General features: G+C 48.8%; 1 protein-coding gene across 1 annotated transcript in view; it reads right to left on the bottom strand.

The window, feature by feature from the left end:
- Positions 1 to 1,253: 1,253 nt before the first annotated feature.
- LOC128743991 (uncharacterized) overlaps positions 1,254 to 13,661 on the bottom strand; it is a 140,896-nt gene continuing 128,488 nt past the window's right edge. The window contains exon 10 of the mRNA XM_053840713.1: positions 1,254 to 13,080. Coding sequence (XP_053696688.1) covers positions 1,373 to 13,080 — 11,708 coding nt within the window. The 3' untranslated portion in view covers positions 1,254 to 1,372. The remainder of the gene's footprint in view (positions 13,081 to 13,661) is intronic.

Genomic DNA, 13,661 nt, shown 5'->3' with positions numbered 1-13,661 from the left:
CAAAGTTTTGTGTATTATATTTGTGCTATTTTTGTATCTTATCTGAGTAAGACTTTTATTATTTTATGCTATAACATTTTGTTTTTTTTTGCCATATTTGTGCAATTTTGGGATATTTATTGTGTCATTTTGTGTCTCCCATTTTTGTATTATTATTTTTCCATAATTTTCATTGTATTTCTGTGTTATTCTTTGCTCATATTCGCGTTAGCTTTACATAATATTTGTCATCATTTTGTTTCATCTCTATATTGATTTTTGTATCTCTGTATTTTTGTGCCATTTTTTATTATTCTTGAATAATTGTTTGTACTATTCTTGGGTGATTTTTAAATCTGTTTTTTTAAAGTGTGTTTAACTCTTACCCTCACCCTGATTTTTATATCTTGTTCATACAATATGTTTATTATTTTATGTCATTTTTTTATCCTATTCGTGTGATTTTTATATCAGTTTTGATTTCTTTTTTATCATTGTTTGTGTATTTTTTGTATAATATATTGTGTAGTTTATGTCACTTTTGTATTGGTTATGTAAAGTATTTATATCAATTTTATGCCATTTTGGATTCATTTTTGAATTATTTTTGAGTAATCCTTTTGTCCTTTTTTGTCATTTCTATGTGGTTGTTTTTAAATGTTGTTTCGTTGTCCATAAAATATGCACGTGAACAAAATTTCAAAATTACTGACCAATTGGAGATTTTTCGAGACAAACTAGAATGTGACAACAGTAAAGTATATTTCTTGGTAAATAAATAAACCAATTTACGAAGCCGTCTTCATCTCTTAAACGTTCTGGAAGTGTAAGAGATATTGGAACAATGGTTAAATGTGAATATTCCGTGAAAAATGAAAACTCATATGAAGTGAAAAACCTACATTTTTACATTACACCAATCAGCGCACGCACCTTACTTATATCCGTTATAAATTCTTACTGGAAACTATTCATCTAGGTATGTTTTGTTAAACTTTGGTTAGACTGATGTAACAGCTAGAGTATATTTTTTTTTGGTTTCTTTTAATATAATCCATTATTAACTTACGCGTCTCCCTTCCGTTAGCGAATAAAATCTTCAACCCACTCACAATGTAACGACATTTAACTGCGAACCAGTGTTGTTGATTCGGATTAAAATCTTTTTTTTTTGTTTTGCTTCTTTTTTTCTGTTTGGTTTTCATGTTATATTTCGTCCATTTCGGGTAGTATCAGTGCCGCCGACGACCGCACCACAAACCCACCCACACGCACACACACACTCGATGACATGCAGTATAAAATCTCACCAACAGATGGCAGCACTCGGGAGAGATCGGTTAGGCTTCTTAGCGTGTTTTTCTTTTGTTTACGTTCGTGCAGTCCAGTCTGCTTAGATTGCGTTATCCTCCAGTTCTTCCTCCTCTTCGTCCTCCTCCTCCAAACCCTGGCCCTCGATGTAGATTGGCGGCGGAAGAGCCCGCAGATCGAATCCGGTCGAGTCGGTGCATCTCTCGGGGGCGGCGCCGCCGCCATGTTCCAGCTCCACATACCGATGTCGATCGTGCTCCATGCGGCGGGCGTACGAGCACGTAGTGGAGGACGATTCATTCTCGTAGTCGGACAAAAAGTCCGGATAAGGGATTTCGACGTTTTTCTGGTACCGTGAGCTGCCCATCGCATGCCGGTATCCGGCGGCGAAGCTGTCCTCGCTCGAATAGCAAACATCATCCGACAGGCCGGCTTTCGTTTCCGAGCAGCTGCCACTTTCCGGCGTGTACTGAACGCCCTGATATTCAACGTCACCGTCGTCACGCTTTACCTGCCGCTTTCGTTGCCTAACCGGTTTCACCGGTGGTGAGGGTGTATCCGATTTGTAAAGATTAGGGTTTGTTATGTGACCGAGTCGATCGTACCGGGGGAAACCCATTTCGTCGACGTTTTCCGTCATGTCTAATCCTTCGAACTTGTTCGAATAGGACGCACTCGGATAGACACCGCCTCCGTTTTTGCTTTCGCGCTCATCCTCCACGCGATAGGTTTCATCCTCGTAATCTTCGGGCAGTTGTTCGAGTTCCTCCTCAAAGTCTGGATAGCGATGGTACTGCTGCTGTTGATCGATAACGTCCGAACCACCGGATTCTATCTCCGGGAAGTATCCCTCCGAGCATTCGGAACTCTCCTGATGTTCCAGGGGGCGATTATCGAGTCGGCTTTTCTTCGGCGGAACCGTTCGCTTCTTTCGGTAACCCCGCGAACGGAGCTTCGCGTCCTGTTGGCGGAAATCCAGCGAGCTGTCGGTGTCGTTGCCACTGGGAGGGCTCTTGGGTGCCAAATTTCGCGGGATGGATGTTTTCCGAGGGGGTTTCTGAACCGGGGGTTGCTGCATCGGTTGGATCGGAGGTGACTCCGAACTTAGACTGCTAGAGTAGTAAGGCGAACAGCGGACCAGCTTTTCCGGGCGGGGAAACATGGGCGAGGAGTTATCGGTGCTGGCCGTGGCTTCACTGCTGTGAGTGGTGGTCGACGAACTGCCCATGTTTTCTTCGACGATTTTGTTTAGATCCGATGAGACCAGGTGCTCGTGGAATGATTGACTGTGACGCATTTTGGTGGATTTGTATTCTCGGATTTGCGACTTGGAGAGAGTTTTGTCGTCGTAGCTGTGATGCTTTGCTAGGGGTTTTTCCACCATCGGAACCGAACTGCCCGATGGGAGGGAGTCTCCCCGAGGGGGTTTCGACGGAGGTGATGCAATGTCGAATACCGCCGCTGGCGGTAGACGCTCCGAGAAGGGTTCCGACTCCGATTGGCAGTCCTGGCTGACGTAACGCTGGGACATCATTTCCAGCGTGCGTCGTTTGTTCACCAGGAGTTCAGGTTCCGCCGTTGGCGGTGATTCCAGCTGGGTGGTAGAAGATTGAGGGAGGGGTTGCTCCACGATTGGTGGCGGTTGGGAAGCTGTTCGTTTCGGTGATTTTTCGATCATTTCGACTATTTTGGGTGGGATTTTGACCGGTCGCTCAACTATTTGGGGGATCAAGTCCGGTGGAGGAGGTCTAACCTCTATCTCCGGAGTCACGATCTGGGGAGGGGTTGCTTGCTTGGGTTTTGGTTTCATGTGAACGGCCGGTATGGTTTTCTTGTCGTCGGTTACGGGTTTCTTCACTATCTTTGGTGGCTTCAGAGGAATGTATTCGAAGGTCGTCCGGGTCAAGGGTCGCTCACCCTTGGATTCGATGTGTTTTAGGGCTTCCGCTTGAGCAATCAGCGTGTTGCTGCTACTCGTCGACCATTCCGTAATCGTTTGAGCCATCTCCGTGAGGGTGAGGGTGGTATCATCACTTTTCGTTCCGGAAGAAAACTTATCGGTGTCCGAATTACTGAACGGTTCGTACTTGGGACCATCGGATATGTTCTCCAGCGAGAATCGTTTGTTATTGTTACTGGACAGGCTCACACTTTTCTCGTCCAAGCTTTCGGTTGATTTATGCACCGAACTGACACTGCTCTTGGTGTGGTTGGATTTTTCACTCTTCACGTTACCCGAATGGGTCGAAACGGCCGACAAACTGTCCGATCCGGAGAGATTAGCATACTGCCGAACCGTATTAGTGCCGGTAGACCACTCAGAAATGCTAAGACCAATCGAAGTATCCTCCGAATGTGAACTGTGGGTGCAGCGTTTCTGCTGCAGACCCATTTTGACCGTACCATCTAGATCAGTTCCGAAAGAGCTAGTCTCTTCCTCGGAATGACTACTGTGACTACACTTCTTGCATGATTCGTTGCTCAATCGTCGTGGTTCGAGATTTCGACGCACTGTTTCCTCCATGTAGGTGGCACAGGAGGTCGACAGCAGATCGTCGATCGATGTATCGGAATTGTTGGAACTACGTGAGAACTTCTGCGGTAGCGCAAAGTCCGACGGAGGTTTACTATCGTCGGGGGATATTTCTATTGTGACCGTTCCCGGACAGAACACTTCGTCGTTCAGGAAAAAGTCGTCATCGGTTATGGGACTAAGATTCTGAGGGGATCTCGTTGGTTGCGAAATGATGACCCGTTCAGAGCTTGGATCTTTCCCCATGCCTTGGCCCGAGAATGGTTTCTGACTGGAGCAAGCGTCGATTGTGGTCCGCAGGCAGCTTGCTGACCCCAAAGCACTGCTAAGACATGTATTGTTGTCATAGCCCTCGTAGGTGACCGGTTCTTCCGTGGTGGAGATCGTGTAGACCGTACTCTCGTATGGAGTTGTTATCGAATGTGAAGACGAGGAGGCTGACACGTTGAGTTTGGGGACGTTGGCAGGACGGTAATCCCGTCTGGGAGGTTCGGGAGCCTCATCAGGGACTTCGGCGTAGTCCGGATCGGAATCATCGTCACCCGTAGGTTCGGTGTATGATTCGACCATCACTTGAGTTGGATGTTGAGGCTCGCTAACCCTGAAGGTCTGAACGTTCTCCACCACTATCGGCGTTTCCAGCATGCTAGAAGGTGGAGTTGGCCAATTGTCGGATTCCTGGGAATGTCCGGTAGCCGCCGATCCAGCCCAGTGCTGCTTAGGGTACGGCTTGTCGGGATGTGGTGGAATAAAATTGGGATCATACCTCTCGATCGGGGTACTATCGTAAGGAATCTCCGGCAGCGGCCAATCTTCCGAGTCCTGACTTCCACCCGCCGACATACACTGGAGGTTTGGTTTCTCATCTCGCCTTTTCTTTACGTCATCACCTAGATTGGATACGGTGAAGCGTCCATTCTTTACGACATTATTTTTGTAGATTTCCGAGAGTCGCTCTGCCGCTGCCGAATCACATGGTATATCCGGCATCTCCGCGGATGTTCGTCGGTCAGCATCCGAGATGTAGGCTTGATTCGAGTTCGAGTGCAGATCCGAACTCAAACTTGCTTGATGTTCACTGGAAATCGCTGATTCATCTTGAACACTCAAGTCTTCCAGACTTGATTTCTCCGCTTCAATATCCTCGGCACTGGATTTCTCCGAATTGGTGCTTCGTTCCGAAATTCTCGACAGAGTTCTTCCAATCCCAAAAGACGTACTATAATTCATAATATCCACCGGATTAATACTTATACCGAGTGTGGAAGTCATCTCCGGATATCCAAAAGTAGCCGGGAAATCATTTAGCTCATCCTGAAAATCGGAATCACTTTCCTTCTGCTCATCCGGTGAAGACTCCTTCTGTTCGGGTGCAACCACCCTCTGCAGCTCGATCGTCTCGGTAGCTATATCGAAACTTTCGTAGCTCTCCTGATCCGGTGGAATCCAGTTTTCCTCTACGCTCGAGCTACCGGAACTCTCGATCGGGAACGGTTTCCACGTCGAGAGGGCTTCCTTCTGCTGCAGGTCACCCTTGCGTTGAGCAGCTCCAAGCGATCCGGAGCTGCTTTCGGTTTCGAACGATCCCAACGAACCCTTCGACTCCAGGCTGGATTTCGACTCCAAAGAGCTACGATCGCCGTCGGCGCTTAGCAACTTCAGCGTCCCGGACTTTAGCTCCGCAGTGGTCTGCTGTTGCTGCTTCTCGTTGGGCTGAGCTGTCCGGCATACCTTCTTGTGCATCAACGTAGCTCGTATTGGCTTTACAACCTTCGGTTTCTGGGCCTGGGCACCATTATCGGAGCTAGATTCACTCTCCTCTCGCTGAAGAATCCGGGAAATTCGATCCTCAACCGTATCCACGTCCAATTCCGACCCGGAACCCAAATCCACCGGACATTGCTTCTCCAACGTCGGAGACGACTTCTTCGCTTTGACGTCCTCAGTCTCCTCCATCTTTAGCATAGCTTCCCGCAGCTCGTGACACTTGATGTGATCCATCGAATCCATGTCCTGGGAAATGCCCAACGGACGAGCTATGGAACAGCTCAAACTGGACTCCTCATCCAGCGATCCTTTACCACGGGGCGTGCTGGAATCCTGACGCACGGGACTGTTCTCATTCTCACGACTAGATCCGGTGTCAGAGCTTCGCGATCGCTCAATTGACAGACGTAAAAAGTCGCCTCTTCTTTGGGAAGCTTGCTTGCCTGTACCGTCTTCCTCAGTGGGCGTTGGCTCCTCCTTCGGAGGAGATTTATCTTTTTTCCCTTTTTCCGGTATCTTGGGCAGCGGGCGATCAAAGGATTTCGCATCGGCGGACGATTTACTCTTACTTTTCGTCTGAATAACCGTAACATCCGAGGTGGACACCTCCGATTCGGGCATCGTTATATCGCGTATATCTTCGAAGGTTGTTTGTGTTTCGATTTTCTTAATTCCGTTGGTTTCTTCCGCCATCTCCAGAGCACCCATGCCGTCCGTTCCGGTGTACTCTTCGCTGGCAATCGTCACCCAGGAAGTGGTTTCATCGCTTCTGCTCCGTTCCAGAGCAAGCTTTCCCATTATTTCCTTTTTCGATGGTTTAATTTCTACCTGCTGCTCCGGTTCAAGATCCTCCTCCAACGAAGGTTCCTCGTATTCTATTGTAGGAACCCGACAGGGAAGATATGGTTCTCTATGATCACCCCTCATGTCACTAACTTCAGTCAACGATTCCTCACTTCCCTGTCTAAATGACTTCCTCTCATCGTTATCAGAGACAGTACTTCCGTAATCCAACGTCCTCTCCTCCGATCTTCGTTTCATCAAATCCAGCGTCCGCCGCTCGGAAATTATATCCTGCATATCCAGCTCTCCGGTAAACTCATCCGGCTGCGAATGGGACCTCCTCTCGATCGCCGGTGCCTTATCCTTTCCATTACCTAGATTGGCATCCAGGCTTTTACCTTTATCGAACCTGGAGTGATCCGACGTTTTAGGATCACTATCGGTAGACTTCCTATCTCGCATTCGAACTGATTCGGAAGGCTCGGCCTTCGGCCGATGAACGTCAACCTTCACCACCTCCTGTTTTCTACCGTGTCCAGAATTACCCTCCGAATCCGGTGAATTAGACTCCCCATAGTGATCGATATAGTTCTGATCCAAACTACGCGTCTTATACTCAATATCCAAGTACTGCGGCTCCGGTTTTTTCTCCAAACTCTTCGACTTTCCTTCGATCTTTTTGTGCACAACCGAACCCTCGATCTGTTGCTTCAATTCCTGACTCTTCGACAGCTTAGTGGGAGATTTTATCACCAAACTACTGCTATCGTCTGCGGTTCCATGTTCCGATCGATCGGAATGATCATCGAACGATTTGCTGCGATCGTCAAAGCTCCGACTGGCTTTATCCAACTTTTCAACACTTTTCTGATCCTCAAAACTTCGGCTAATTTTCGCCAAACCACAATCCAGCTTTCGCGGTGCCTTCGCTATGAAGACCAGATCTTCGGGTTTCGATTTAACCTCGGCATCAATGATGATTTTATCCCCCTCGGTTTTAACGGAAATTTTATCCTCCGGTGCAGGGAATTGCGGCAGCTGATCCTTGACCGGACTCAACATGGTAATGGTTTGTTTCATGGCCGATTCGTACAACTTCTGCTGGCGTTCCTTGCGCCGAGCTCTTTCCAGTTCACTCTCCTCAATGGACTTTTTCTCCTTACTGCCAAGTCTCTTCAGTTCCATTTTATCCAACGATTTAGATTTCTCCTTTCCACTACTCTTCTTACCGAGCGATTCCTGACTTTTCGTTCGCAGAATATCATTGGCGGAAGTTTTCTTCACCTCATCCGAAGCGCGTCGCTTCGGCTGGGGAATCTTTTCCGACCCCTTCGGACTGGTAGATTTACACTTTTGCTTCACGGCCGTGGCTCCCCCGGTGGGGGTCTGCGTTCCACTGTCCGTTTTCTGCTTGGCCTTCCCGGTGCTCTCGACGCTGCTCGCTCGGCTGATCGCCGGCGACGTTTTGATCGAACTATTTCCCGAACTAAAGGGTTCAAACTTGTACCTGGGAATCTCCAAAATGAGTTGATCCCCACTTTTTAGTTTGGTTTTCGTTTTACGCTTTTCCTTGATCTTCACCCCTTGCAGTTCGATCTTTTCGATGTACTTCAGCCGATCCAACAACTCCAGTTCGTCTTCGTCGATTTTAACCATACGAACCTCCTCCTCGATCGTGGAAGTTTTGCGGGTTGCCTTCGGATCGGTCACCACGATTGCGTCGGCACAGGAATGCACCGATTCGTCCAACTCCTCCTCTATAATATTATCCTTCTTCTGAAGTGACTTCACCTCCAACACTTCGGCTTCCTCTTCGTAACCGACGGTGTCATCTTTGGAGGAGAAAGCATTCATCGGCGGTAGTTTGTGAAGGGAAATCACCGGAGTGTCCAAACTCTTCGCCCGTCGACCGGAGGTCGGAGAATCCTGCGTAGCTTTCTGGCGCTGAAGCGCCGCAAACGCTGAACCTTCGCTGAGATTCAACCGAGCATGGGCGAACAGTATCGGCGCATGACCCTTCGAGCGCATCACGATCGACGAGTCGATCATTTCCTCGATCAGTTTCGTTTTCGACGGGGACAGCTTGGATTCACCTTTCCGTGTTGTCGTCGTCGTCGTCAGCGTTCCCAGCGTGCCGTCCTCTTTGAGTTTCTTTAGTTTTAGACCCCCTTTGGCAAACCCCGAATTGTCCTCGCGTGCCGTTTCGTAGATTTCGTCGTCCGTTCGATGGATTTCGATGCTTTCGATGATCGGCGAAGGGATGTTCTCCGCTTTGTGGTACGCTTTGGTGGATTCCTCCCGCTTGGCTTCGTCTTCCGAGCTGGGGATCGAAAAGGATCGTTCGGAAATTCGCCGCAATTCGGTGCTGGTCATCTGATGCGTTTGTAGATTTGCGTTCTGATGGTAGCGACTTTCTAGCTCTGCTAGTTTACGACACTGTGGCGGGGAACCCTCGATCTCAGTTGAACTCATGGTTTGACCTCGAGCCCAAGCGTTGGAAGCCATTTTGCTGGATTCGTGCTTCAGAATCGGTTCGATTTCCTTGCGCGATTGAGGGGGAGAAAACTCCAACTTCGTTGGCATCGCTTCCGCCGAACCGAAGACGTCGTCCGAGTCGAGGCTTTCGTCGTCCGATGAGAAGGAAGTGATTCGAGTTTTGGCGTTTTTCTTGCCTTTTCCGGTTTTGGTTTTGACCGGGGCCATGCGGGGTTTGACGACCCGCTTCGGGACCATTAGTTCGGTGTTTTTCTTCTCGATTTGGTAGGGAAGCTCGACCGGTTTCGGTTCTAGGCGCTTTTGGGGATTGCTGTCCGTTCGGGAGCTCGTAGCGGAGTCGCTTTCGATTTGGCTGAGCTTACTGTTCAGCTGCTCCAGCATTAGGGGATCCATCTTTTTCGTTATATCTCGCTTTGGGCTTGTTAGCTGAATAGTTTGGGAAGATTTATCAACCTCCAAGGTGACAGGATCAACCTTGGACAGATCAATATTTTGGGTAAAGAGGAATCCCTGCCCGTTGTCGGTCGTTTCCAGTTCGTAGTCATCTTTCACCCGTAGGGTGTTCTCCTTCTGCGTTGCCATATCCCGGGTTTCAATTTTCGGGGACTTTGGTGATTTGGGAGACTTCGGACTCTTGGGAGATTTGGGACTCTTTGGTTTCGGGTAACGATGCTGCTTGTCCTGCAAACCGGGAGAGGGAGCCGTTCCGTTCATGACATGTCTCTTATGGAGTACGTACGGAATGTCATCTTTAAGCACCTTATGCATCCGACGGTCGTAGTCTGCGAAGAAACTCTTCGGTACCTCGAACCCATTGGGAGGTAACTCGACCGCCGGAATGTTCATATCGTAATTGTGCGGGATTTCGAAGTGACTGCCGTGTGATTTACACAACGGCGGTGCACTGGGGATTTGCTTGTACAGATATTCTTCCTCGCTGGAATCGGCCGGGGTAAGATCGATCGACTTCTGATGCATCAGCGTGTGACGGCGAGAGTTCGGACCAAGACGGGGACGATTGGCCAAGGAATTGGGATCGGATTTGGTACGTTCAACCGTAGCATGGGTGTAGGTTAGGACACCGGGAATCGGAGCGTCCAGAATCAGCTTCGGGTTGTACTCTTCAAAGTGAGTTTTCGCCATCAACTCTTCCTTACGTGTCTGCTTCGGCAGTATATGGGGAGAATCGATTTTCTGTTTGTCAAACTCGGACAACAACTCCGGTGTCAACGGATAATCGGGACTAGTTTTTGTCGTCTTGCTTTCCACCAGAATTGCAGTCGTCGGAGTTTCATCATTCATACTGCTGGTTAGAGACTCAATTTTCTCCTTATCGAAACTGAAAATATTCTCACTGTCGGACTTTCTGCGGAAAGCTCGGGTACGATCGACCCGCTGGCTCTCACTGCTGATCGTAGTCGGTAGGCCTTCGATTTCTTCCGGCCAGATGTGTGTGGCCTTCGGAGGTTGCTTGTCGATTGGTTTTGGCATAGCCTGAGGTACCACCGGATCGGGAGATTTGTACGATGAATAACTGCGAGCGTTGCGGTCCAGTTCGACGTTCTGCAACGAAATGGACGTCACGTTGGATGTTGTCTTCCCTGCCGGCTTTGGCTGTGCGCTTGGGAATGTGGACGAGTAAATTTGATTATCGTAGAACCCGGTACCGCCGGCGGCGTTCTTAGTTGCGACTCCACCGACCTCTCCGGGGATGTTGTCGTGCGAATGTACCTTAACGCGCGAATAGATCTCATCCGACTCCAGATCTTCCAACTCAATGGCTTGATCATTGGCATCGTAGTAATCGCTCTTAGAATCTTGACTGGAGTTACGGGAACTGCTGTCGAAGCGTTTACTAAGATACTTAGCCTTTTTGCTGGTAGTCGTCGGCATTTCATAGTTTTTAGTCAGCAAAATATCCATTCCGAAGGAATCCCTTGAATCCTGACTGGAAGTACGCGAATTAAAACCGGACCCTGACTTACTTTTAAGCGTTTCACGCGACTTCTTATTACTGTCAGTATGATAGACACTATCTTTCGACTTCTTACTAGAGTCACTACTCTTGGACAGCTTCGACTCGTAATAGTCGCTGCGCGACTCCGGACTCGACGTCCTCGATCCCATCGACTTCTTCAACTGCTTGTAGAAATTCCCGTCGGATTTAACGCACAACTTCTCCCGTGGCAGATCCCTCGGATCCTCCATCAGAAAGATATCATCCAAATCATCAATATCGGCGGTACTTTTGGATTTGTTCTCCAAACTCGATCGATACTTGGCGAACCGGGCCAGCGGGTGTGACTGATGATGCTCGGAAACACTCTCGTCATCCGTGGGAATGTAGTTCCCGGAATCCAACGAGCAAGATCGTGTGTGCGCCTCTCCCGGCACCTTACAATAGATATCATCATCGGACTTCTCCAACAGTTCATAGCTATCGTGGGAAATATCATCCTGCGATCCGTACTCAAAGTTTGCATAGAAATTCCCATTCTGCCGTTTATAGCTGTTGTGATCAATCGTATTGTAGGTCGTTCCCGGGTAGCTGGACGAGTACACTTTCACGTCCGCCGCCAGGAACTCCTGGCTAACATCCATGGAGTGATTTTTCTGTACGTACATCGAGTGTCGCGAATCGTCGTAACGCGTAACCGGACTATCGATGCGGTCGGAAGTCAGAAATTCTCGCTCGAGCATGGTGAAATCTAACCTTCCCGCCGCATCGTAGTTGTAGTCGTACAGCTCCTTGCAGGAGGTGCTTCGCTGCCAGACGTCCTTCTCAATGCCGTTTTCGCCACCCGGATAGCCACCGACGTATTCGTCCTCGAAGTCATCCTGGTCGCCGTAGTCGTTCTTGTACTGAACGGTCGAGTAGAGGTTGGCGTTCGACAGTTCATACTCGAGCCGTTCGGAGGAAGTTTTCTTACTGTTCATGCCGTCATCGGAGTTTTTCAACAGGGTCGAATAGTGCAGATAATCACTGGTTACTTTGGAGGAACTGGGCAGGTTACTGAGCGAGTGATGACCCACAAAGTGGGGATCACCTGCCCCTCCGCTATAGGACGAATCTAGGGAATCGATTTTGGACAACTCCGATGCCCGTGGCAACGAATGGGAAGTTCTCGGATGAACCGGCGGTGGATGGGCCGAGGAGTAGCGTTCGTCATCGTCCGTCAGTCCGTTCTTGTGCGTTATGGTTGTGGCTAACGAGTGAGAATTCGGCGAATGAGAATAGTGCGGCTGGCTGTGGCTGTGGCTGAAGTAGTCCGATGTGTCGGAGTACCGATTGGCACCGTAATATTCGTCGAAGTGGGCTGAAGATTTCGCATACATATCGCCGCTGGTGGAGTTGAGCTGACCCACACTGGACGCGTTTACGTGGCTACTTATATTGGTATGGCTATTGTAATTTCTAATACTATCGTCTATGAATTCATCACTGAAATGTTTACCAGAGTGGTGAGCAGTTGTAGTGGCTTGTATTGGTTGTGATTGTGGTAGCTGTTGTTTGTTGGTTTTACATTTACGGTTTACCGTGGCGTAGAGATCGTCACTGACGACGGTATTGCTTATAACATTAGTTACCGCCGAGGGGCCAGATGGGATCGTCATCGCCTTGATCTGCGTCGCCGTAGCGTAGCGGATGTCGATCTCGTCCTCGTCTTCGTCATCGTCGACGTACGTTTGGCGAATAACGTTCTCATCTAACACCTCGTCCATAATTTCCTCCTCATCTTCGGCGGCACTAGCGCTCTCACCGCCCCCGTTGGCCATGGTTTCGACGGTGACGTGCCGATCGGAACGTTGGCCCCGACGGTAGAGATCGGTAATGTCCGAGTAGATAATGTTATCGGCAATATCGTCCGACAGGTCGGTTCCGGTGCTGACGGACTTAGACATCGAATAGGTACTCGTATTGTTATAAAGGACTAGTGTGGCATGGTGGGATTGAGAGCTGTTGGTTCCCGATGGGCCCATGCGGCCCGGCGCCGGGGCTGCTGAAGAGCGCCTGATGTGAATGCCCGCCGGCGATAAAACACTCTCCCGGCTGGTGGAGGAGACCGTTGTCTCCCCCATAGAACTGCTGCGATCCCCCGGTTGCCCCAGCGGCCCGGCTGAGGCCCGACGCTGCTGCGGCGGCGTGGTATATCTGTGGCTGCGATGAGTGTAACTGGGGGACATAGTGGCATAGAGGCGGTGGTTCAGACCTACACTCCCAGTCGCGACGAAGATCCGGTGGTGGTGGTGGCGGTAGTCGTTTCGCAGATAGAAAAGGGACAACGATAGACCGTTGGACACGTTGATCACTTTCAATATCGGACACGCTAACAGTATACGGAACTTAACCATGCGCAAAACAAAAACTTTTTGATTTCAAACTATTCAACATACGGATGTTGCTGACGCACTTGAACACATAATGGCCATTTGGTATGCTGTTTGCTTTGAGCTGCAAACGATTGTCGGAACCAGCAGAGGAATCTCAATTTGTCCCAAATTGAAATACTAGAAAAATATTGATGATACGTTGAAAAAATTTGACGAGAAAACATTTCTAGGCTATGAAAACTATGAAACAGCAACCAAGTTGAACAACGGATGAAAAGCAGTAGCAAGTATGATACAAAAGAGATAAGAAATCGCTTTCCACTAAACTTTTAGTTTAAAAACAAAATCGAATTTTTGGTTGAAATTGGAATTTTTGGACCTAATTGGCCGCCAAACGGATGCTTTCAAAACAGATTTTCTACCAAATGACATTATGCCGACAAAACAAAGTGAACGAAAT

Source organism: Sabethes cyaneus, chromosome 3 (assembly GCF_943734655.1).
Source record: "Sabethes cyaneus chromosome 3, idSabCyanKW18_F2, whole genome shotgun sequence".
In the NCBI taxonomy this organism is placed as follows: Eukaryota; Metazoa; Arthropoda; class Insecta; order Diptera; family Culicidae; genus Sabethes; species Sabethes cyaneus.
The sequence above is the reverse complement of the archived record's forward strand: the minus strand, read 5'-3'. Positions and strand labels throughout refer to the sequence as shown.